The 20,654-nt window shown below is 43.0% G+C and overlaps 2 protein-coding genes across 4 annotated transcripts; one reads left to right on the top strand and one right to left on the bottom strand.

The window, feature by feature from the left end:
- The first annotated feature begins 2,514 nt into the window (after positions 1-2,514).
- Positions 2,515-8,816, top strand: agmat (agmatinase (putative)). The gene is made up of 7 exons (XM_018760328.2): positions 2,515-3,000; positions 3,546-3,748; positions 4,642-4,690; positions 6,636-6,831; positions 7,516-7,695; positions 7,802-7,886; positions 7,975-8,816. Exons 1-7 carry the CDS (start codon positions 2,696-2,698, stop codon positions 8,046-8,048), a joined length of 1,092 nt encoding a protein of 363 aa, XP_018615844.1. The 5' UTR covers positions 2,515-2,695; the 3' UTR covers positions 8,049-8,816.
- A 57-nt stretch (positions 8,817-8,873) lies between these two features.
- On the bottom strand, positions 8,874-20,650 carry dnajc16 (DnaJ (Hsp40) homolog, subfamily C, member 16). Of its 3 annotated transcripts, XR_001966506.2 has the most exons (16): positions 20,501-20,650; positions 19,434-19,622; positions 17,958-18,024; positions 17,359-17,683; positions 16,953-17,137; positions 16,391-16,495; positions 16,144-16,302; positions 15,911-16,041; positions 15,447-15,624; positions 14,688-14,870; positions 13,382-13,458; positions 12,924-13,004; positions 12,744-12,833; positions 11,708-11,878; positions 9,132-11,428; positions 8,874-8,980 (listed from the first exon to the last, which is right to left on the bottom strand). XR_001966506.2 is itself a non-coding variant. In XM_018760645.2 (15 exons), exons 2-15 carry the CDS (start codon positions 19,610-19,612, stop codon positions 10,978-10,980), a joined length of 2,382 nt encoding a protein of 793 aa, XP_018616161.1. In that variant the 5' UTR covers positions 19,613-19,622; positions 20,501-20,650; the 3' UTR covers positions 9,051-10,977. The 3 variants fall into 3 exon arrangements, 2 of the variants coding, with proteins under 2 accessions (XP_018616161.1, XP_018616162.1); XM_018760645.2 differs by lacking the exon at positions 8,874-8,980 and having other exon boundaries at positions 9,051-11,428; XM_018760646.2 differs by lacking the exon at positions 8,874-8,980 and having other exon boundaries at positions 9,051-11,428; positions 19,434-19,618.
- Positions 20,651-20,654: the final 4 nt, after the last annotated feature.

The raw sequence follows: 20,654 nt of genomic DNA, 5'->3' as shown, positions 1-20,654 counted from the left end.
TCAGAGCGGATCGCGACGCGGAATCAAATTGAAGCGTTCGAATTCCGAAGCGTTCAAGTTCCGAGGCTCCACTGTAGTTTTCACACTGTACTGTGTATTATAAATGTGTTGCAATGTATACACGTTAGGTTCGTGGAAAAAAATGTGAACATTTTTTTAATAATTCTAGTTACAGCATGGGGTGTGGTGCCGCTGCGGGCTTGGCCGAGTTCGAAGAGTTCGAGTTCCGAAGCGTTCGAGTGCGGAGGCTCCACTGTATTTGTCATATACTGAACTGTGTATGGGGATGCGGTGGCGCAGTGGGTTGGACCGCAGTCCTGCTCTTTGGTGGGTCTGGGGTTCGAGTCCCGCTTGGGGTGCCTTGCGACGGACTGGCGTCCCGTCCTGGGTGTGTCCCCTTCCCCCTCCGGCCTTACGCCCTGTGTTGCCGGGTAGGCTCCGGTTTCCCGTGACCCCGTGAGGGACAAGCGGTTCAGAAGGTGTGTGTGTGTGTGTTTGTTTGTTTGTTTGTTTGTTTGTTTGTTTGTTTGTTTGTTTGTTTGTTTGTTTATAGCACATGGGGGGGGGGGGGTGCGATGGCACAGTGGGTTGGACCTGATGATCCTGGAAAGCAGACACACCACCTAGGGCTCTGGTTTCCACCCACAGTCCAAAGACATGCTGTTCAGGTTCCCCCTTAGTGTCTGTGAGTGTCACAGAGTGAGTGCGTTTCACTGATGCATGGATGAGTAGCTCCTTGTAAGTAGTGTATCTAGTAGCATAGTCACCTTGGTGAAGCTGTGTGGGCTAGTACACTACATAATGTTTGTTGTAAGTCGCTTTGGAGAAAAGCGTCTGCTAAGCAAATAATTGTAAATGTAAATCATTAGAACAGTGACAGTGCGCGGGGGTGCCATGCTCTAAAATGTCATACCTCTGATAAAGTACTCTCCCGAACACAAAACTCAACCACAAACTAAAAAACAGTTTCTAACCCAGAAACGGCATAAGGCTGGAGGGGGAGGGGACACACGCAGGACGGGATGCGAGTCCATCACAAGGTACCCCAAGCGGGACTCAAACCGCAGACCTACTTGTGCTATTGTTTTACCCATCCTACCCGTTCCTACTCTGTTCTGTTCCGTGTTTGTTACCTGTGCGTATGTCCGGTGGCTGTTTGCCGGCCCCAGACAGGTTACTGTTCTAACCCTGTATTTTTCCTCACTGTTTTCCGTTCATTTATTAAGACCCAGGATATGTTTCGTTCCGATCAATGTTTCTTCTTTTAATTGGTGTCTGTATCTACTTTTTGCCAACTTCACCACCACCTCCCATTCTGCCTCACTGGCTAAATCAGAAGTGGGTTTTTGTGTGTGTATTATGCCTTCATAATGGGCCTGGAGTATATACATGTTATTTTTCATCCAGGCCTCCATTTTTTTTTTTTTTTGTACTGTCTGTCACGTAATGTTGTCAGGGGATGAAGGTATAATGAAATGGGTTATTTGGAGCTGGGCATAGGGTTGCAACAAGGGTTATAGTTGGAGCCTAGGTTTGGATTGGAGCTAGGGTTATGGCTGGAGTGAGAATAAGGAAACTTTTCTTGTGCCTGGCTGTCCTGGTGCTCAGTGCTCTGTAGCACCGGCCAGATGGCAAAGGTTCGAAGAGGAAGTGGCCTGGATGTGAGGGGTCTAGAACGATTTTGCACTATCGTTCTAGACCCCTCACATCCAGGCCACTTCCTCTTCGAACCTTTGCCATCTGGCCGGTGCTACAGAGCACTGAGCACCAGGACAGCCAGGCACAAGAAAAGTTTCTTTCCTCAGGCCATCTACCTCATGAACAGCTAAATCCCCCCTAGAGAGTAAACCAGTGCAATACACAACACTATTTATATTTATAATTATATTTATTTATCACATCATATCTCTTAATCACATTCCCTTGCATTTGTATAGAACATACCTGTACATACATATAATGTCTGGTGACTATTTTTGTATATTGGGTACTTTATATTTTTCTATATTTTTTATCCTTCATTCACATATTCTAGCTTCTCATCTGTGTCTTGTCACTGTCATTCTGTCTGTGCTGTGGAAGTTTCTGTCACCAAGACAGATTCCTTGTATGTGTGAACATACTTGGCAATAAAGCTCATTCTGATTCTGAACTTATAGGTATAGCCTCGATCAAGTGTACATATACAAACCTAAATGCTGTAGCCTCGATGCAGTCAAGAGACGCGGTAAACACGAGATTTATGACACTGCTGCTGGTGTAACATACAGTTTTACAGTAAGCTTTTTTATAAGTAGAAAGAGTACACTTTAAAATAACGATAAAAAGAACAGTAGCCTGTCTGTAAATACATAACCAGTGACAGGTGTTACTACCAAGTATTATGTACTGTACTGTACATAATTGTATGAAGTTTTCAGATCCATTATAATCTAATGGGACTACCGTCGTGTATGCGGTCAGTCTTTAAGCGGCGCCATGACTATACTGAAAATGACAGCGCATTAAATTTAACTGTTTGCAGTTTGTATATCATGGGCTGCAGGACTTCACCAAGTGAACTACATTTCCCACAATTCCTCGTTAGACAGGTTTGGAACTGGAGTTTGGACTTTACATTGCTGTTGATTGTCAAGCAGACCAGACAATTTAAAAAATATATTTATTAGATACTTTGTCATAAGAAGAAAATATAATGTTCGCACTTTTGACACACGCGTGTAAAAGAAATGTACGTTGCTCGGCCGCGGTGCAGTTATTATGGGGAGAGGCGGGCGCGCTCGCGCTCGCGGCTCGCGGCCACACGGCGCGGAGTTCGGAGCTCCTGAGGCGCCTGTCGACCAAGAACTTCAATGTCCCTCCGAGCGCCGAGTTTCTGGCGCGGGTCTCCGGTATCTGCACCATGGGCAAGTTGCCCTTCTGGGACTCCGCGGAGGGACTGGACGCCGCTTTCGTCGGAGTTCCCATCGACACGGGCACTTCGAACCGCCCCGGGGCAAGGTACTCAGTTTTGACCTGTCCGCAGAGTACTGCAACTGTCGGAAAAAAGTACTCTGTCCACCCACTGTATTTGTCCACAGACGTCGTCTTCTCTGTCCACAGAATTACTGTATTAGTACTGCATCTGCCTCAGAGTACTCTGTCCAGTGTACTCTGTTCTGCAGAGTACAGTACTGTGTGTGTGTACTCTTTCTGTCCGAGAATACTGCACTCTTACTGTGTCTGTGCTGTATTTGCGCACTTGTACTGTACTGTAACTATACAGGATTCCCTCTCATTATGAGCATAATCCTTTATTGAATATTATCTGCTCACAAATTCATTGTTGCGAAAAGAACATCATATTACTATAAGGAGAAAGTAATAATGGAATAATTAGTCCCAGAGCCATGATGATGGCTTCACCCTTCCCTAATCCTAACACTTCCCTAACCGTAACCCAATAGCATGCAGAAAACATGCAAATTCCTGCCTTATTTTTTCAAAACAGAGAAAATATTACCCAAAGCTTGATCATTAAATCAAACAGCGCATTTGTGCTGCAGGTTTGGTCCTAGGGAAATCCGAGCAGAATCGGCCATGCTGCGGAGATACAACGGGGGCACTAAGGCCGCCCCGTTCGAGTCCCTGATGGTGGCGGATATCGGAGATGTCAACGTCAACGTCTACGACTTGAAGGACACCTGCAGACGCATCCGGGAAGCCTTCAAGAAGATTGTGGCTGCTGATTGCATTCCTCTGACTATGGGTGAGATAAAAGCCCCTCTTCTCACCTTTCGGGGGTCTTTGCTCATCACGTGTCTGCTGCGATGGCACCACGCAGCCAGTTAGCAGAGGGAGATGGCGAACACATCCATATTTGTCCACACGTTCACACCTATTTGTAACATGCAGCTCGAGCAGTTGACAACAGGTGCATCTGAAAGTATAAACATTGTGTGTCTAGTGTGCACGTGTTAGACAGGACAACCGAATCATACAAGAGTGGGAGGTATATAATATTTATTTAATAGTATTTATTCTCTTGCCTTCTTGATGCCTCTTTCCAAGGAGTACAGCATCAGGATTGTTACCATGCATTGTTAACATTCTGCCTCCTTTACATTTTTGAGATATTAATGAGTCATTATATAACACGTGACATCACCTCCTCGATATTTTATGGGGGGCCAGCTTTACAGAGCTTTGTGATATCACGTCATATAATTAATGTCTCAATAAGTAAAGGTAGTAGAGTGGTCCTTTGAGATCACAGAAAGAGCACTGAAGAACACACCCAAATTTGGGTGTCTACACCATTTCCCATGGGGGGGTGGGTGGTGGTGGTAAAAAATAACTAATATCTGGCACAAATTCTAATTTTCCCAGCGCAAAGGAAACATGGGGAGGTTGAGTGCTGTTGGGGGGCAGTTTCGGGGCGCAACCTCCACTGCATTAAGAGAAAAAAAAATCCACTGTTCAGTTTTCATAAGACTGTCAATTTTTAAAGTACATGCAGCACCTGTGTCAAACATATGATGGGATCAAACTTAGCTCTTGCTCTTGTAAATAATTGCCATCTTGTACAGAGCTGATCTGTGTTGGAGTCCTTTACAGGCTGTTCGGCCCTTAAGTGCAGTCCTGTTGCTCTGCTCTCACCAGGTGGTGACCATACCATAGCATACCCCATACTGCAAGCTGTCGCCGAGAAGTGAGTGCACTTCCTTTTAACTGGACATCGCACCATTGGTATGGTGACATACACATACACTGTAGAAAACTGTACAACTGCTTTGCTGCTCTATGTACAGAGTTCTTGCTGTAGCCTACAGGTTGCCCTCAACTTACAGTGGGGTTCCATTGCGACAACTCCGTCATAAGTCAAAAATCCCATATGAACCATAAAGATATATAAACAATGAACATCCATGACTGTTATGCTGGACTCTGTTATTGTCTTCACACATTGTTCCTGTTAAAATAATACTGTTATAGAATAATAAGTAGAAGATTATAATTAGACTTTCATGCTTCATTATTTTTTGTTTGTTGTATGCTGTATAATGGGGTCTTATTTTTAAAATTTTACACATTCACATTTAAAAGAATACTGTTATAGAATAGAGGAGGGCTCGGTGGCACAACAGGCTGGGCCGGGTCCCGCTCTCTGGTGGGTCTAGTGTTCGAACCCTGCTTGGGGAGCCTTGCAACGGACTGGCGTCCCATCATGGGTGTGTCCCCTCCTCCTCCAGCCTTGCGCCCTGTGTTGCCGGGTTAGGCTCCAGCTCGCTGCGACCCCACTTGGGATGAGCCGTTTCAGTCAGTGCGTGTGTGTTTTAAGCTGTATAACAGGTTTTGTTATATTTTTTCACAAATGTCACACATCATTAATGCTAAAATAATACTAATATTGAATAATATAATCACAGTATTACAATTATGTGCAGCACTGTTTTTTCCAACACTTTTATTTCTAAATCCATCGTTTTCCACTTTTTCTTTTCAGCACTGCCAGAACACACCCCTTTTCCACTTACTAGACATTGTAAGAAAAGTTACTTGTGGGTAATCACAAATTAAAAGTTTTATAAACAAAATACAGTTGCTGCTGGATACTCACGCACCTTGTGGCAGTGCAGTCAGTTGATGTTAATCGTACAGCAGATGGAGTGGACAGTGCTAGATGTTACGACCAAATGTTGGAACTCCAAAATAATATAATGAAGTTGGTGGGTTGGCCATCTCAAGTGCAGGCGGTTGTAAGTTGCATATATCATAAGTTGAAGACCACCTGTACTTTTAATGGGCTTAATTTCTCAGGGCTGTCAGCATATTGAACACCAGATACAAGACTGAGTACTTCAACCCTGGTCCCCCTTTTTGTTCTGAACAAGCCCTTGCAGAACCCCAAGTTAGAACAGATTGAATGCGCTGCATAGGTCAACTCAAGTTAAACTGAAAGTGCTGTTTGAGAACTTGCTGCTGTTCTGCAACACTTAAAAATCAAAAACCAGAATTTCATCATTGTGGTGCATTTCTGAGTGTAAACAAGGAACCCGTAGGTGTTCTGCATCTCTGGGAACTGCTGCAGAAGAGCTAGGAAGACATGGCACCTCATGTCCTGCTTAAACTGAACCAGAGTCTTGTGATATATAAAATGGTGATTATCATTGTTATTGCTATTATCATCCAAACACTATCAACCTAAGCAGTTCTCATAATGTAATCACCTGTAAGGCTCAGAACTCCTCCTCCTCCTCTTTGTAAGGTATTATTTGCGATAAATGAATAGTAAATTGGAGGGGGAGGTGTGGTGGCGCAGCGGGCTTGCTCTCTGGCAGGTCTGGGGTTTGAGTCCTGCTTGGGGTGTCTTCTCCCCCCCTCCCCCAGCTCTGCGCCCTACGCTGCCAGGCTAGGCTCCAGTTTGCTGTGACCCCGCTTGGGACAAGAGGTTTCAGACTGTGTGTGTGTGTGAGAGAGTGAGTGCGTGAATAGTACGTGAAATGGCAGTCATTTACAATTATGTTGCCTTTTATGAGAATTCTGTATCTTTTATTTCTGATCTTTCCTTTGCCTTTTCAACTTTAAAACTTTCCTCCAAGTTTCTTTTTTTGTGATGCTCGAAAATAGTCCTTCCTTCATGGTCTTCTCCTTAGGCATGGCCCAGTGGGTCTGATCCATGTAGACGCCCACGCTGACACCAGCGACATGGTCCTCGGGGAGAAGATTGGCCACGGCACACCGTTTCGCCGCTGCGTGGAAGAGGGCCTGCTGGACTGCAGGAGGGTAGTCCAGATCGGCCTGCGCGGGACAAGCTATGCCCCAGATGCATACCAGTGGAGCCGAGAGCAGGTGACACTCAGTAGGACACCATTTAGTTTGAGGGGCAACAATCCATTCCATTATTTTTATTGACTTATTTTGACACCCTTGACCAAGGCAATGTCCAATGTTAAGTTTGTACATTAACTCAGTCATTTACTCATTCATCTTGGAGTGCCTTATGACATTGTTAGATTTGCATGCATCCATACACTTGTCCATCTATCCAGTCACAGCCCCCCCCCCCCCCCCCCCCACACACACACACACACACACACACACACACTTTATTACTCCTTTCTGAGCAAAATCAAAGGCAAAACAGTATGTATACTGTTTTTCACGGTCAATATAGGTTGTTGCATCATATTTTTTGTGGGAAAATGGGTTCAGATGGGGTCCATGTTTCCATCCATGGATCCAGTTTCTGCAAAATGACATCATTCTGTCATAAATTCTCCATCCAAGAATTATTGGAAGATTAAAAAAAAATTTAACCTAATGATGTCACTGAATGCTTTGTGTGCACAGATTTTTATTTTTTTCATTGCCGCAACAGTTGCTTTTTGAAGAGTTTCTACAGTAGTTTAGTTTATACCTTTAATTTCAGTGCCCCGTTGGGGTTCCTCAAGCCTTGGTCCAGTTACGAAGAGTACATGTGACAAAGATGTTTGAGGTTTTTAGAAATAATTACTGTCCTGTGTTCATGCCCAGGGTTTCCGAGTGGTACAGGCTGAAGAATGCTGGTACAAGTCCCTTTCTCCCCTCATGGTGGAGGTTAGAAAGCAGATGGGGGTGGGGCCAGTCTACCTTAGCTTTGACATTGATGCCTTAGACCCTGCCTTTGCTCCTGGCACCGGTACACCTGAGATTGCAGGACTTACCCCTGTCCAGGTGAAGATGTTCACAAAGCCATTCTCAATTGTTTCACACACAAGTGCTGAGCTCTTGGACAGGTGCTGATTCTCCCCCCCCCCCCCCCAACTATGATTCCATACAGGGACTCGAAATTATAAGGGGCTGCCGTGGTCTGAACCTGGTGGGCTGTGACTTGGTAGAAGTGTCTCCACCATATGACACCACAGGTACTGGGCATAAAGTAGACATACTTTATTGCAGAGTATATAAACACAGGAAAATGGGTGTGATGCTAAATATGTCTTATGTCCTTAGGTAACACTGCTCTCTTGGCTGCCAATCTGCTGTTTGAAATGATGTGCGTCCTTCCAAAGATAAAATACTACTGATACTTATGAACAACGCCACCTCTGCAAACAAAATCTGAATCACAGGCAAGCAGGACTGAGGCAAACAATGTATGTGTGGTGCTCCTTTACATCAAATTCTTACTGTTAGTTTCCACTTAGCAAATGTAGAAAAAAAATCAAACTATACAATCTACAGCACTGTCTGAAAGTATGTGAAGCCCTCATGTCCATTAGTTTTACTACAAAATGGTTATTTAATGATAACTTTTTCCTATCTTACATACTGTATGTGTGTAATGACCAATTGCATATGTTGCCTTAGAGGAAATTGTATGTAGATGAAACAGGGAAGTGGTGCAGGTGCATAAATAAGGGAACCCCCAACTTGCATTGGTTAAACCAAGTAGGTAAGTAGAATCAGGGTGTGTAAAGTAATCATTTATTAATTTTATAAGCTTATTCTAAGATATAACATTTAGGTAAGTTTATTTTATACAAGAATGACCATCACTATAGGGTTCACACACTTTCAAGAAGCACTGTATTATAAACAGATTTATAATATACTTTAAAAAATATGCCTATACTAAAGTCTATACAAATGACTAAAGACCTGAAATCTTGTTACAGAACAGTAAGTTGTATTAAAAAGATGATGTATTAAATCTTTATTTTATGAATACAAAGCATTTGACACAGCAAAGACAATTTGAGAGTTAAAATGCCTATTAATGTTTGAATAAAGTTAAATGTTTATGCAAATAGGTTTTTTTTTCCTTCTCCTTCAACCTTCAGTTGGGAGTTTTTGTTCCTTTTCCCAGTGGCCAGTAGGTATACTTGTAGCTCTGTAATAAGTTATTCATTATGGTAGCCATTAGTTGACTGTCTTCTTTGTATCAATATTTCTTGCTGTATGCCTGTGTTAAAGCAGCTCACAGTATGCCTCTGTGTCACTACATGAGAAGAGTGCTCTATAAAAAAATAAAAATAATGAATAAGTTAATAGCACGGAATTTAAGACTGTCATCCCTTTTATTTATATATTGACAGCTAATTCTGTTATTTCATACACTTTTCCTCTGGTACTTTACACCAGTGTGACCATGTAAATAAGATGCTTACAAGTGTGAGCTGGGAGGAATTTCACAACCAACTCATGGCTTACACATCACTGGGAGGGGTTGGGGGTTGAATCATAAAAACCCAGGCAATTTTGCTTGTTGGACTAAACATCTTGTCCTCTTGGAGTGCAACACGCCAGATAGTGAGGTCAATTCAAATGGCGAATCCACTTTTTCATGTTATAGAGAATCCTACAAATTTCATATAAATAAAATCAGCTTCATGACGTTTATAGTTCCATTTCAACTTTGGTATTAACTACAGCAAAATGTGTCAAAGTAATAGTTCTTAAAATTTACTTTAAACATTGATGCAAAGTGACAAATATAAACTACAGACTTTATGTACACTATTCACATCTTAATTTAAGCACATACACAGTTCTGAGTACCCCACACTCTTAGTGTTAACCGATAAACCATGTGGAAGATTTGATGCTTGTCAAGGTTTCTCGGGTCTGAAGCCAGCAGCAGCAGCACTACTACCGCTATTACCAGTCACACAACTGGTCATAGCTGCTTACAAAGTTTTCCAAATAAAACCAAACAAAACCTGGGAAAAAGCTTTAGAGGCTCAAGCACCACCCAAGGAAACTTCCTAGACAGACCGTGTCAGTTTTGCTACAAGTACAAATGGGGGTGGTGTCTGTGTCAGCAGAAATTGTGGTAAAAGCAAAGGCCCAGCGGACCTGTTCTGTTGGTGTGGTGTGATATGCAAAGCAAGCTTTCATGAACCATTAGCCTTCTAGGACCTTAAGATTACCATCAAGCTTCAGCAGAATTTCCAGACTCATAGTACACAACACGTTGGGTTCACAGTTTGGTTACAATGTATACACATCATACACTAGGAGAGTTAACGTAGACTCGTTATAAATGTGTAAATTTTCATTTCAGTAGCCATATAAGTAATCTATTGAAAGCACATGTTTAGTCTCTTTTAAAGAAAGGATTTCTACTAGGATGGATTATAAAGACAACCCTGCTACATAATGCCACTGGCAGGAAGGCGCTTGTCTCATGTCATACATGTTGTTTCAGTGACCTAAAAGGTGAAGTTCTGCTAGTGACTGGGAACACGTTACATGCTGCAATACAAACAGACCAACATCTGACACCAAGTGGGGAAAAAAAATTCGCTCATGCAGGCAAGCAACTGAAATTACAAATATAGCTTGCATTTTGTAACTCCATTAATATTTCCACGTTAAAAGAAAAGAGCACCAAATCAAATGTCAACATGGCAGGGACCACATGCAGGGTAAGGTGTGTTAAACCTCCCAGAGGAGCAGGAAAGATGCAGAGCTGGCAGGAAAGGCAGAGACACTGCACAACAGCAGTGGATTTGCACTCGCTGTGATGAGCGCCTGTGGTTATAGACGCTTGTGAAGTCAGGACTGACTGCGCTCACAGTGATTCCATTGCTTACTAGACCCAAGAACATATCGGTTGCTAACATGACAGCAACAGGAAGAAAGGGGCACAAAGAAACAACATGAAGCCGGGTGGACTGAAGCAGCAAATCCCAACTGGTGCTCAAAAGGTAATCCCAACCATGGGATTAATTTAAACACTACAGAAACATCTGGATACAGGTGATGAGCGGTGCTGGAGGCAGGTGGATCCATCCCTCAGGAGAAAACATTGCCAGTGACAACCAGGATGCCACTTGGGTGCGAGCACAGTGCATTAAAAGCATACCCCTACTCAAGCCAGGCAGCAGAAAAACCTCTTATATTCTTGAAGAAGATGCCTGTGTTGCCCTATCATTCCTCCACCACACACTTCAGCAAATGAGCGCATCTGGGGTTGTACCTCGGCCACAGCACCATGCCCTCAGGTGAGGCCTACTTGTTGGCTGTGATCTTCTCCAAACCAGGCCAGGCTGGGATGTAGTACCTAGGCAAGGTGCCCTCCATGAGCCGCTCCATCCACAGGCCCAGCCGGTCCAGTTTGTGGTGGATCTGGAGGGTGGAGGTGGAGCGGGCCCGGGGAACAGGCTTGCGGGCTCCCTGCTGCTCCTCCCGCGGGCCTATCCTGGACCTACTGGCAGCTGCAGCTCCCGACTCCTCTGAGGGCTTGCTGTCCAGGTCCTCTCCCGTGTAGACTGGCTTGAAGAGACAGAAGTACTTCTTGTGGCCATTAAGGGCCAGCACGTAACCCGTGTAGTCCACCTTGTGGCCAGCATCGTCCTCATCATTGTCGATGCGCATGACGTCCTGAGCAAACTCCAGCAGTGCGTCCATCCACTCGCTGTGCTTGTCCACGTTCAGGAAGGAGAAGTGCAGCGTCAGGCTCCTGGGGGACAAACAGGAAGATACAGCTGCTTTGTTCCGTTCTCTGTATGCTCTACGTGCCTTACCAAAGGCTAGAGAACGCGTAATTTCTGGAGTTTACATTGACTTCAGCTGTGGAATGTGTCAAGAAAAATTAAACACAAAGCCCTAGTAAACAGTTCTTTAATTCTATAGCAGCAACAGGGAGATCAATGTCACAGCGCAGTCCTGTAGTTTAGGGTTAATGTTAGGTACTCAAGTGAAGGCTCAGCATTTACAGGGACAAGAACAGACCACTAACCCAGTGAAGGAATACACTTCTTTGGCAAACTTGCTGAGCAGGATATTCTTTGAGGAGTCTGTGAGGACCAGGACCACGTTGATGTGTCCAGGCCGCAATTTCACCAGGTTACTAGTGTAGGTGATGTCCGTCAACTCGGTCACCTCCACAAAGTTCTTCTTTGGGGGACGACTGCAATGGGACAAAAGCCACTGACACCAATTTTCACACATTTAAATCTCAGAGAGAGACTGACTGACTTCCGGCTGTTAAAGGGAAACTGACTTATCAATGAAAGACAAAAGGAATTGTAGTTTTAGACCTGTTATTTGGAAAAACATTTAAAAAGGAACCATAAACTTATAAAAACTACAGAGCAGGGAGGTATCTGGCTTATGAGGCACACATGGCAAAATGAAAACAAATGCATACAGGTGGTCCCTTCACTTATGATAGAGTGCAGTTCAGGAGGTACCTTCCTAAGAACTTCATTAGTCGAAAATCCTCTCATATCGCATTATATGTTTATATAAGGATATATAAACAATTAACACACATTTGTAATAGGGCTTTGTTGTTTTCTGCCCTCGCTAATTTAATACACAATTCAAGTTAAATACTAATCAGAATAATAGTAACAAGTACAGTAATTGTAAAATGAAATACAATACATAATTATGACGAGTGTAATCAATACTGTGCAGTATTCATGAATGAATGATAAATATTACCTTTTTTTCTCAGCAGCAATTTCAATAGAAAAATAACAAAGGGAATCACAAAGTCTTGTAAACAAAGCACAGTCGTCATCGGACACCCAAACAGTGACTGGGACCCACAGAAAAAATAAAGTGAATGTGCCAGTATAGCCAGCCAATGTTATCATACAGCAGCTGGAGTTGGTCAGCATTAGATGTTATGACCAAATATCAGAACTCAGAAATAATAATAAGATTAGCCGTCAGAAGTGGCACGTCATCGTAGCTTGAGGACCACCTGTATTATAAGACCAAGCAATTTTTAAGCAATAGCGGCAAACTAATGATTGCTCCCCTGCCTTGATGTATTAGCGCTGCCTGGAGAGCCATCCTCTGACTTAGCTGCTTCTTTTGCCTTTGGTTTGGACTGCTTATCCTCACTGGAGTCACTGTAAGCAAACAGCAGAAAGTCAGGAGAGTATGAAAACAGTACCATGTCCCCTGAAAAACCGTGGGATCGAGGGAAATTCTGGACTTACCTGAAGGCTTGGATGATTACAGTGCCGAATAAGATGAACAGTGCAGAAAATATCAAAGATAAAAGGGGCATCATTTCACGCCTGCAAACGGAAAACATTTTGGCTCAAATCTGTGGCAGAAAGAGATTCTCAGCACAGTTATATAACATTAAAACACTGCTGTGAGAAAGCAGACAAGAGCAAGATAAGGCAGACAGACTTCTCATTAATCTCAAGGGGAAAAAATAAGAAAATATGAATATTATGCTTGAATGTGTATGAAGGATTACAAAATGAGTCATCCTGCACCTTGACCACTTCAGGCAGGCTCATCATTACTCATGCAGACACCTTTTAATTTTCAGATATAAAACAGGTATTTGTACAGAATACAAAATTATGCATTCCAAGCAACTCTCCTATCACCGTTTCCCAAGACCACACAGCATCTACACTAGGAAGCATACTGGAAAACATACCAGTTATTGTGAAGGATTTCATCTCCAATCTGAGTAAGGTAATCATAAGCTGCATACAACCACTGTATCAGAAACATCTGAAATGAAGACATGATTAAAGAGGTTAGTCTCAGCAGCATAAAGTGGTGAAAACACTGCATAATAAGATTGAATTTGGAATAAAAATCAAAGCAGTCAATTTCACTTCCATCTATCTTGCAGTCTCGCTAATAAAACACTAAAGGTCAAGCATACTTACTTTCATTTTAACATGCCCTGGAAACTCTCCACGTAATTCAATCTCAGCATCAGTGCTAATTAATTTGAGTGCTTCACACAGTCCCTGCATAATCACCCTGCACCATCCAGACCCATCCCAGCAGACAGTCTCCCTAAAATGGAAATGCCTGCGGCTTCACAGCACCGCTGTCCTGGGAAGCAAGCTCTAAAGGCGTCCTTGGCCCAGACTGGGGAGAACAAACCTTCCACAACGTTACTGCCGGATAATGTGGGACACGTTACTCAAGCGGCCCAATGCGGCTCGTCCAAAAATGTGCTTCGGCGCCTCTGGGTAGCAGAACCTTAGAAGGGCTGGTGCAGCCACACAACTAGTCAATTATGTTGGCTTAGATTAAGCACGTGCATTAAGAAAATATATGCATGCTCCAGAATACGGCCAAATATTTTCTGAAATCACGAGTGAGGCAGTTTGCTCAAATCACATGTTCTTTTCTGCTTTAACAAAATACATACTGTTTATATCATGCTTTAAACAAAAAGTTTCACAATGACCTACGACATTCCAGCAAACTTGCAATTGTCAATGGGAAAGCACACCCAAAACGTTTCTCCACAATCAACCAACTTTGTGAAAATTGCACTAAATCTGCAAAAATTGCCACATGCCTTTTCATGCATATTTTAGTTATTCGCTTAGTGTCTTCTCCAAAGCAATTTCAATATTCATACAGCTGGATAATTTTTAATTTCATCAAGCAGGGGAAGTACTTTGACCAAGGGTAGTACAGCAAGAAGTGGAATTCAAACCCAGGTCCCTTAAGTGCACAACAGCAGCTATAAAACTATGCTTCCTGTTTATCTCCTCAAAAAAACCTCAAAATATTTTGGTAGTGTAATACTGATAGCTTGATCCATCCCACATTCTGTCTAAGTATACTGGATTTATTGTCAACCAACCCTCCCATCTTTTATGCTCTGGGTTTTATTTGATCCCTGAAGTGTAAGCCCTCAACCATTCTGCATTTACCACAAAACAATGGTAAGTCACCCTCTCCCTATTCAACAATCCGGGGGGGGGGGCACTCACCGATGCCAGCTCGTTGTTGAGCTCTGGCAGCATGGCATCGTAGTTGAGCACTGAGGGGTCCTTCTGCAAGATATCTAGCTGCTCCGTTAGCAGGTGCTTGTCCTCCTCGCTCCCGTTCCAGCCGCCCATCACAGGCTTGTACAGCACCTTCCCGGCTGCATTGCGCCTCTCCAGGATCACCACCTGGCCCCCAGCCCCCGGCCCCCAACACACACAACCTTAGATCTCAGTCATCTGGCACGCAGCTACAAGACAAAGTCAGAACATTTATACGGAATGAAAGTGGAGAAAGAAACAGTACTGCGTAGATGACTAAATTACCAAGCCATTACATCTCCTCAATTAGTATCATTTAAATGCTGCTCGTTTCAGCATATTTACACTAATGTTATTTTAATGCATTAATGTGTATCCTAATGTCAGTCAAATTGTTACTTTATCTAGCTATCCGACATCTTTTTTTCCAGTGACCTAATAATAATAATGTTAGGAGATGAGATATAACCGGTGGCATTATAACTCAAAGTATAAATTAATACAACTATTGCAGCATCAGTAACATAACTAAGCAGGCATTCTAATGATTGTGGCTCATGAAATGAAAAGCATAATTTGTTGTTGTTCCTATAATGTAATTTAACAGAATGTCTCCACATGCTCTCAAATTTCATTGCCAAAGTAACAGGAATATATAAGAGGATGAGGGAAAAAAACTGAAAAAGCTGACTAGTGCTGTGCAGCATGGCCTCAGACGCTGACCTGCGGCAGGGGACCGTCTCTGTCCTTCAACAGGATGTCACACAGGGGCTGCTGCTGCCTCTGGTTGACGTAGGCAAACCTCAGCACTTCCTTGGTGTTGCCAGAGGCAAAGGAGAGGAAGGCTTTTTTCCCGACAGCAAAGACCTCCTCTTCACCAGTAATCAGCAAGACACAGTACCTGGGCAGGGTGAAGGCAGCCATGAAATAAATCTTCAACGTCTTGTTCACGTGAAGAGCGTCGGAGCTTTCCAAAGACTACAACAGAGCGAATCCAGCTAAAAACGACACTTTAAAGCTTTATTGTGCCTTCACACTGAGAAACCAAAGAACTTTGAATTGTGTGAAAAATGATCAATTCCAACAAGGCCCTTCCTTCATGTTTGGATGTTTAAATCTGAAAGTCTCTATTTAAAAGCAAACTGTCAAGAAAGCGATTCCATACGAGTCAGACATGAACGTCTTACTTTCTGCGTCGGTGGAACTGTTTGACAGGACAGAGCTCATCAAACAGCTTCTGATTCACCAACCGAGGCACCAGGAGAAACTTGTTGTTGGATATGAACTCGTCAATGATTTGCTTCTTCATCACTTTAGACTAAAATTATGGAGAAATTTGTTTTGAAAATACAGCAAGGAATAAATTCTTCATACATTCACACACTAATGACTGTAAAGAACATTTATAAAGTTTTAATACCTGAATGATATCAGCAGGACTGTCTGCATTCTCTTTGAAGGCCAGCATGGTTGGGGCATAAGTGTTGATGTTGTACTTCTTCAGCAAATTTGCCGTCTCTGTCAGACCCTGATCTACGTAGCCAAACTGCACGTAGTCTTTGTAGGCAAATGCAGTCAGCTACAGTGGATTAAAACATTATTAGCATGTTACCAACAACACTGCTAATATCATCACAACTGAGCTGGAAGGAATGAAAGAAAAGTACCTTGTACAACAAAGGCACCGTAGCCACTTGATCAAATAGCAGCACGTGGGGCTTATTATACTCATGCCAGTTGTTCAAAAATTCAAGGTAATTCCTGTCTGTCACCTTAAACAGAATAATAATACACAACATAAGTTAATAAATATCAACACAAAGCTGAGAGGAGACCAAGAGCTGCCTCACACACATGTCATTCAATCACTGCATGGTGAGTGACTTTAAAATACCACAAATCAGAGCTATTACTCCATTTAATTCAGATCATTCAATTCAGGATGAGTACCTTGCTCTACCGCAATTCAGCAGAAGCGGGATTTGGACCTGGTTCATTAACGTGGAAGGTGACAGCGATAACTGCCATGCTACTAGCTACCCACGTGGCATCAGCAATGTGCTTTTAAGTGGAAGTACATGTTCTGTGTATTGTTTCTATGGCACACACATTTACATTTCTTTATCAGATGCTTTTATCAAAAGCTACTTCCAATGAACTCTATGTAGTGTTATCAGCCCACACACTTTGTTCACCAAGGTGACTTACAATGTACTGTACGCTACACACCTTCTCAACAAGCCTCTGGGGAAGCAGGTCCTCCACGAACTGCCTCAAGTGCTCCCGGACCACGGCATAATGAAAGAAGGTAATCTTGCCGTTGACGACCCCAAGGATGGATGGGGTTCTGTGAGCCCCTAGGTGATTAGCCAAACGTCGCTCAAAGCCAACATCCACAACACCAATGCCAACACCTGTAAATGAGAGGCCAAAATATTCTCATTTGTTTGAGGTCAATCATCTCAGCCCTTATTGACTAACTAGTAAGGATCAACATTATTTCATAACTGCATTTTTACTTATGATTTTGTAGAATATTGCAACTCACATCACAACACAGTTCTATTGAGACTTGCAAACTTCTTACTTAACAATCACTTGGACTGAAAGCTCGCACTGTCAAGAACCTTCATACCCAGGATCTCCATCTCCTGCACAGTCTCCTTCCATATAGGCTCAATGTGGATGCAGCTGAAGCACAAGTCGGAAGTAATCTTGATGAGGTAGGGCCGCCTGAAACTGTCCGGCACGACTTCGTTAATGTACTGGTTGTAGTTAAGCAAGTACTTGTTGTCAGCAAAATCCCGGCTGCCCTTGAAGGGGAAGTGGAAAAATGACTCATCAAAGTAGAAGCTCTCGTGGAAGTGCCGGAAGCTTTGCTGCGCCTGTCCGTACTGCTGGTTCTCATCTGTCTGCCCATACCGGTCATAGTTTGCCCTCTTCTCTTCATTGGACAAGATCTGGAGAGGCAAGTATAAAGTAAGTGTTTAAATGTAGTCAGCCAGCTCAGCAGTTCCGCCCACAAATTCCCACTCAATTTCTACAAACCTGTTCACTGTAGCCTTGGAATTAGAACCAAGAAGACCTGAGACTTAAAATTAATGCAGGAGAACAACATGTATACACAGAATACTCTACAGTAACTGAGACCAGAAAATAACACAAACAAACTTGTATGTGTTGACTTGCTTTCCCTTATTTACTTTATTGAACTTTGAAAGGTAAAGATATTACCTCATAAGATTTAGTGACCTTGATAAACATGTCCTCTGCTTCTGGATTTTTATTCTTGTCTGGGTGCCTTTGAAAGAAGGAAAAAAAATATTTAGGCATCATGGGAAGGTGATCAAAAGAACCCCGGAGCACTAATTTAAATCAAAATACCGAACGGGGGACCACAAAGGCTCACAACCTCATTTGATTTTGCCCAGTTTGCTACAGCTCCTATTAAGATGTCCTATAAAGCTCCATAGTAAAATGGCACAAACTACCAACTGAGCACTTATGCTTTTGCCACTAATCACATACTTCTGATGTCAAGATGGCGGGGTGGTAGCATGCAGCGGCCACTTCAGGTCCTCAAATATGGTGCATGTTACATGTAGTCTACACCAATTATTTTTTTATTACTCCATACACTACAAACTGCCTTCAGTTTACAGCCCTTTTTGTCCCGTGTATTTATTGTCCTGCACTCCTGTTCTGTGTTGCACCATGGTTTCTGGAGAAATTACATTTTGTTCCATTGTACACAAGCTATATAGAGGAATGACAAAGACAACTTGAACTAAAGCAATGTAACAGATGAGCCCCACTACAAAACAACCTGTTATACATTGTTTTGCAGATATGTCACTTCTCATTTGTAACCATGTCTCACTATAAACGTTTAATCCTGCAGGTACTGTGCCGGACCCACAGCAGCAGTACATCAGCTGAAGAAAAGTATCTGTTAAGCAGTTAAGTGTAAAGGTAGTAGGGTACATTTATCTGAAATCAAAGTTATAACAATCAAAAACACATAATGTTAGTACTTTCTTGTATTATTATTATTAGTGTGTGTGAAGAAAACGGTGAGGCTGTACACACTGTCGGCAGTACAGCACTGCTTGAACGTTTTCGGCTCCGGTGGAGAACGTGTCTGTTGCCTCCTGGTACGACATTTGATTCGCGGTGGTGCCGTAACATAGTGTAGTGTTTGAAAATAACATTTTCATTTTGTTTTCAATATTTATGGCTTTATGGTACCAATTTGGAATGATGTTTCACGTCAGACCAGGGGAAATCAACACTTGGTCCACATGAACATTTTACATTATTTCTCACAGTACTGGTGCACCCAAAAATTGTTTTCCTTTGCAGAGGCTATGGCTGGTACTTCACAGCTCCTGAACCGCTCATTTTCGTTTATGTTCAAATCCCACTTAGGGTGCGTACATCTTCCATGTTTGTAACCCAAAAGATACGTGTGGAAGGCAACAACGGTAAACAGCTTCCACACCCTCCCTTTACAAGAAAGCCATGCAAGTGGTCCGCGAGCCGCGTTCAACTCAATGGCACCTACCCCACCTTATTTGCGGGCCCGAAAAGTTTTGCTGAGCACTAAAACAGTAAAATGTGAGATGTGAACCTGAAAGAGACTTTCTGAGATGACTACAGCCCAAACCCGGTCATTTTACTCAGAGACACAAAGATGAAGATCATGGTCACCATTCTTTCACCAGCTGCTTGTAGGCCTTTTTGATCTCGCCTTGACTGGCGCTCCTGCTGACCCCCAGCACTCTGTATGGGTCAAACTCAGCAGCAATCTCCAGCATGCAGGACAACAACAGCAGGAAGATCACCACCACAGCCCTGCTGGAGCTCCATGCACAACCCATGCGGGCCATTTTTATCTAGCTGGGGGGAAAAAAAAAGAGGAAAAAAAAGAGTATTTAGAAGAATTGCAATATGGCCATTCTGTAAAACACTTAATCCCAGTGTAATGGTCCATCCATCCATCCTCCATCCCGCTCGTCTTAATAGGGTTGCAGTGGCAGCAGGGAGAGCAAAGAGGCCCAGTGTACTGTTTACAGTTGTAAATCCAGAGGTTGTTGGGTCAAAACCCACTTATGCTGCAGTGCCCTGGAGGTATTTATCAGGACACAGCGACACGACTTTACCCGTAAATCATAAGTAAAAGATCAAATATTTGAACATACCAAGCCTTGATCACACAATCAGCTAAACAAAGTTTAAATTAAAACGCATAAGATACAATGTTAACTACAGAAGGAGAAAAACTCCTTATGCCTTTTCAGAGTGAAAACAGGGGAAAGAAATGAAAAAGTGAATGTGTTATGTTAAGAAATGAAGATGGACTCGCACTTGTCAACTTGACATCCCACCAAACAAAAAATTAAATGGGATCATTAAATCGGAGAGGAAATAGTCAGTGTTTCGGTTTATTCATGATTTTTAACAGATGATCATGAGGCGCTAGGCTTAGTTAGTGAGGCTTAGCGAATGCACTCCACAACACAAGCCATCAGCGTAAAACCCAACATGATGGAAAGCGAATGACTTTTTAAATTTTAAAGAAAAAAAAAAAATGGAACAGGTTCGTCTTGGAACCACTACGAGAGCTAACTAACCCGTCCCGATGACTGAACATGAGATGTCATGTGATGAAATGAATGTCAAATGAAGAAACGCAAACAGACAGAGAGAGAGAGAGAGAGAGCAAACGACGCCAGTATCGGAGGGCCGAGTCACCACAACATTCCGCAGCCGCTCACCGACACGCTAAAGAAACCGTCCGAGCGCCGTTATTCGTTCGAACATCCTTAACTCTACGTGCTCCGACACGGCGCCTCAAATGCAACCATCTCACTGTGTCCAAGACAGCGGTGCAGCTCTTTCACTTGCGCTTCCGGTTCGTGACGTTACGTC

The sequence above is a fragment of the Scleropages formosus genome, chromosome 19, assembly GCF_900964775.1.
Source record: "Scleropages formosus chromosome 19, fSclFor1.1, whole genome shotgun sequence".
Taxonomy (NCBI): Eukaryota; Metazoa; Chordata; class Actinopteri; order Osteoglossiformes; family Osteoglossidae; genus Scleropages; species Scleropages formosus.
The sequence above is the reverse complement of the archived record's forward strand: the minus strand, read 5'-3'. Positions and strand labels throughout refer to the sequence as shown.

Coding starts and splice junctions, on each gene's coding strand:
- agmat (XM_018760328.2), top strand. CDS start 2,696: ATGTTCGCACTTTTGACACACGCGTGTAAAAGAAATGTACGTTGCTCG. Junction 7,696..7,801: donor CAGGACTTACCCCTGTCCAG/GTGAAGATGTTC, acceptor GATTCCATACAG/GGACTCGAAATTATAAGGGG. Junction 7,887..7,974: donor TCCACCATATGACACCACAG/GTACTGGGCATA, acceptor TTATGTCCTTAG/GTAACACTGCTCTCTTGGCT.
- dnajc16 (XM_018760645.2), bottom strand. CDS start 19,612: ATGGCCCGCATGGGTTGTGCATGGAGCTCCAGCAGGGCTGTGGTGGTG. Junction 18,025..19,433: donor AAGCAGCTGGTGAAAGAATG/GTGACCATGATC, acceptor CTTCTTTCAAAG/GCACCCAGACAAGAATAAAA. Junction 17,684..17,957: donor AGGTCACTAAATCTTATGAG/GTAATATCTTTA, acceptor TTGCCTCTCCAG/ATCTTGTCCAATGAAGAGAA.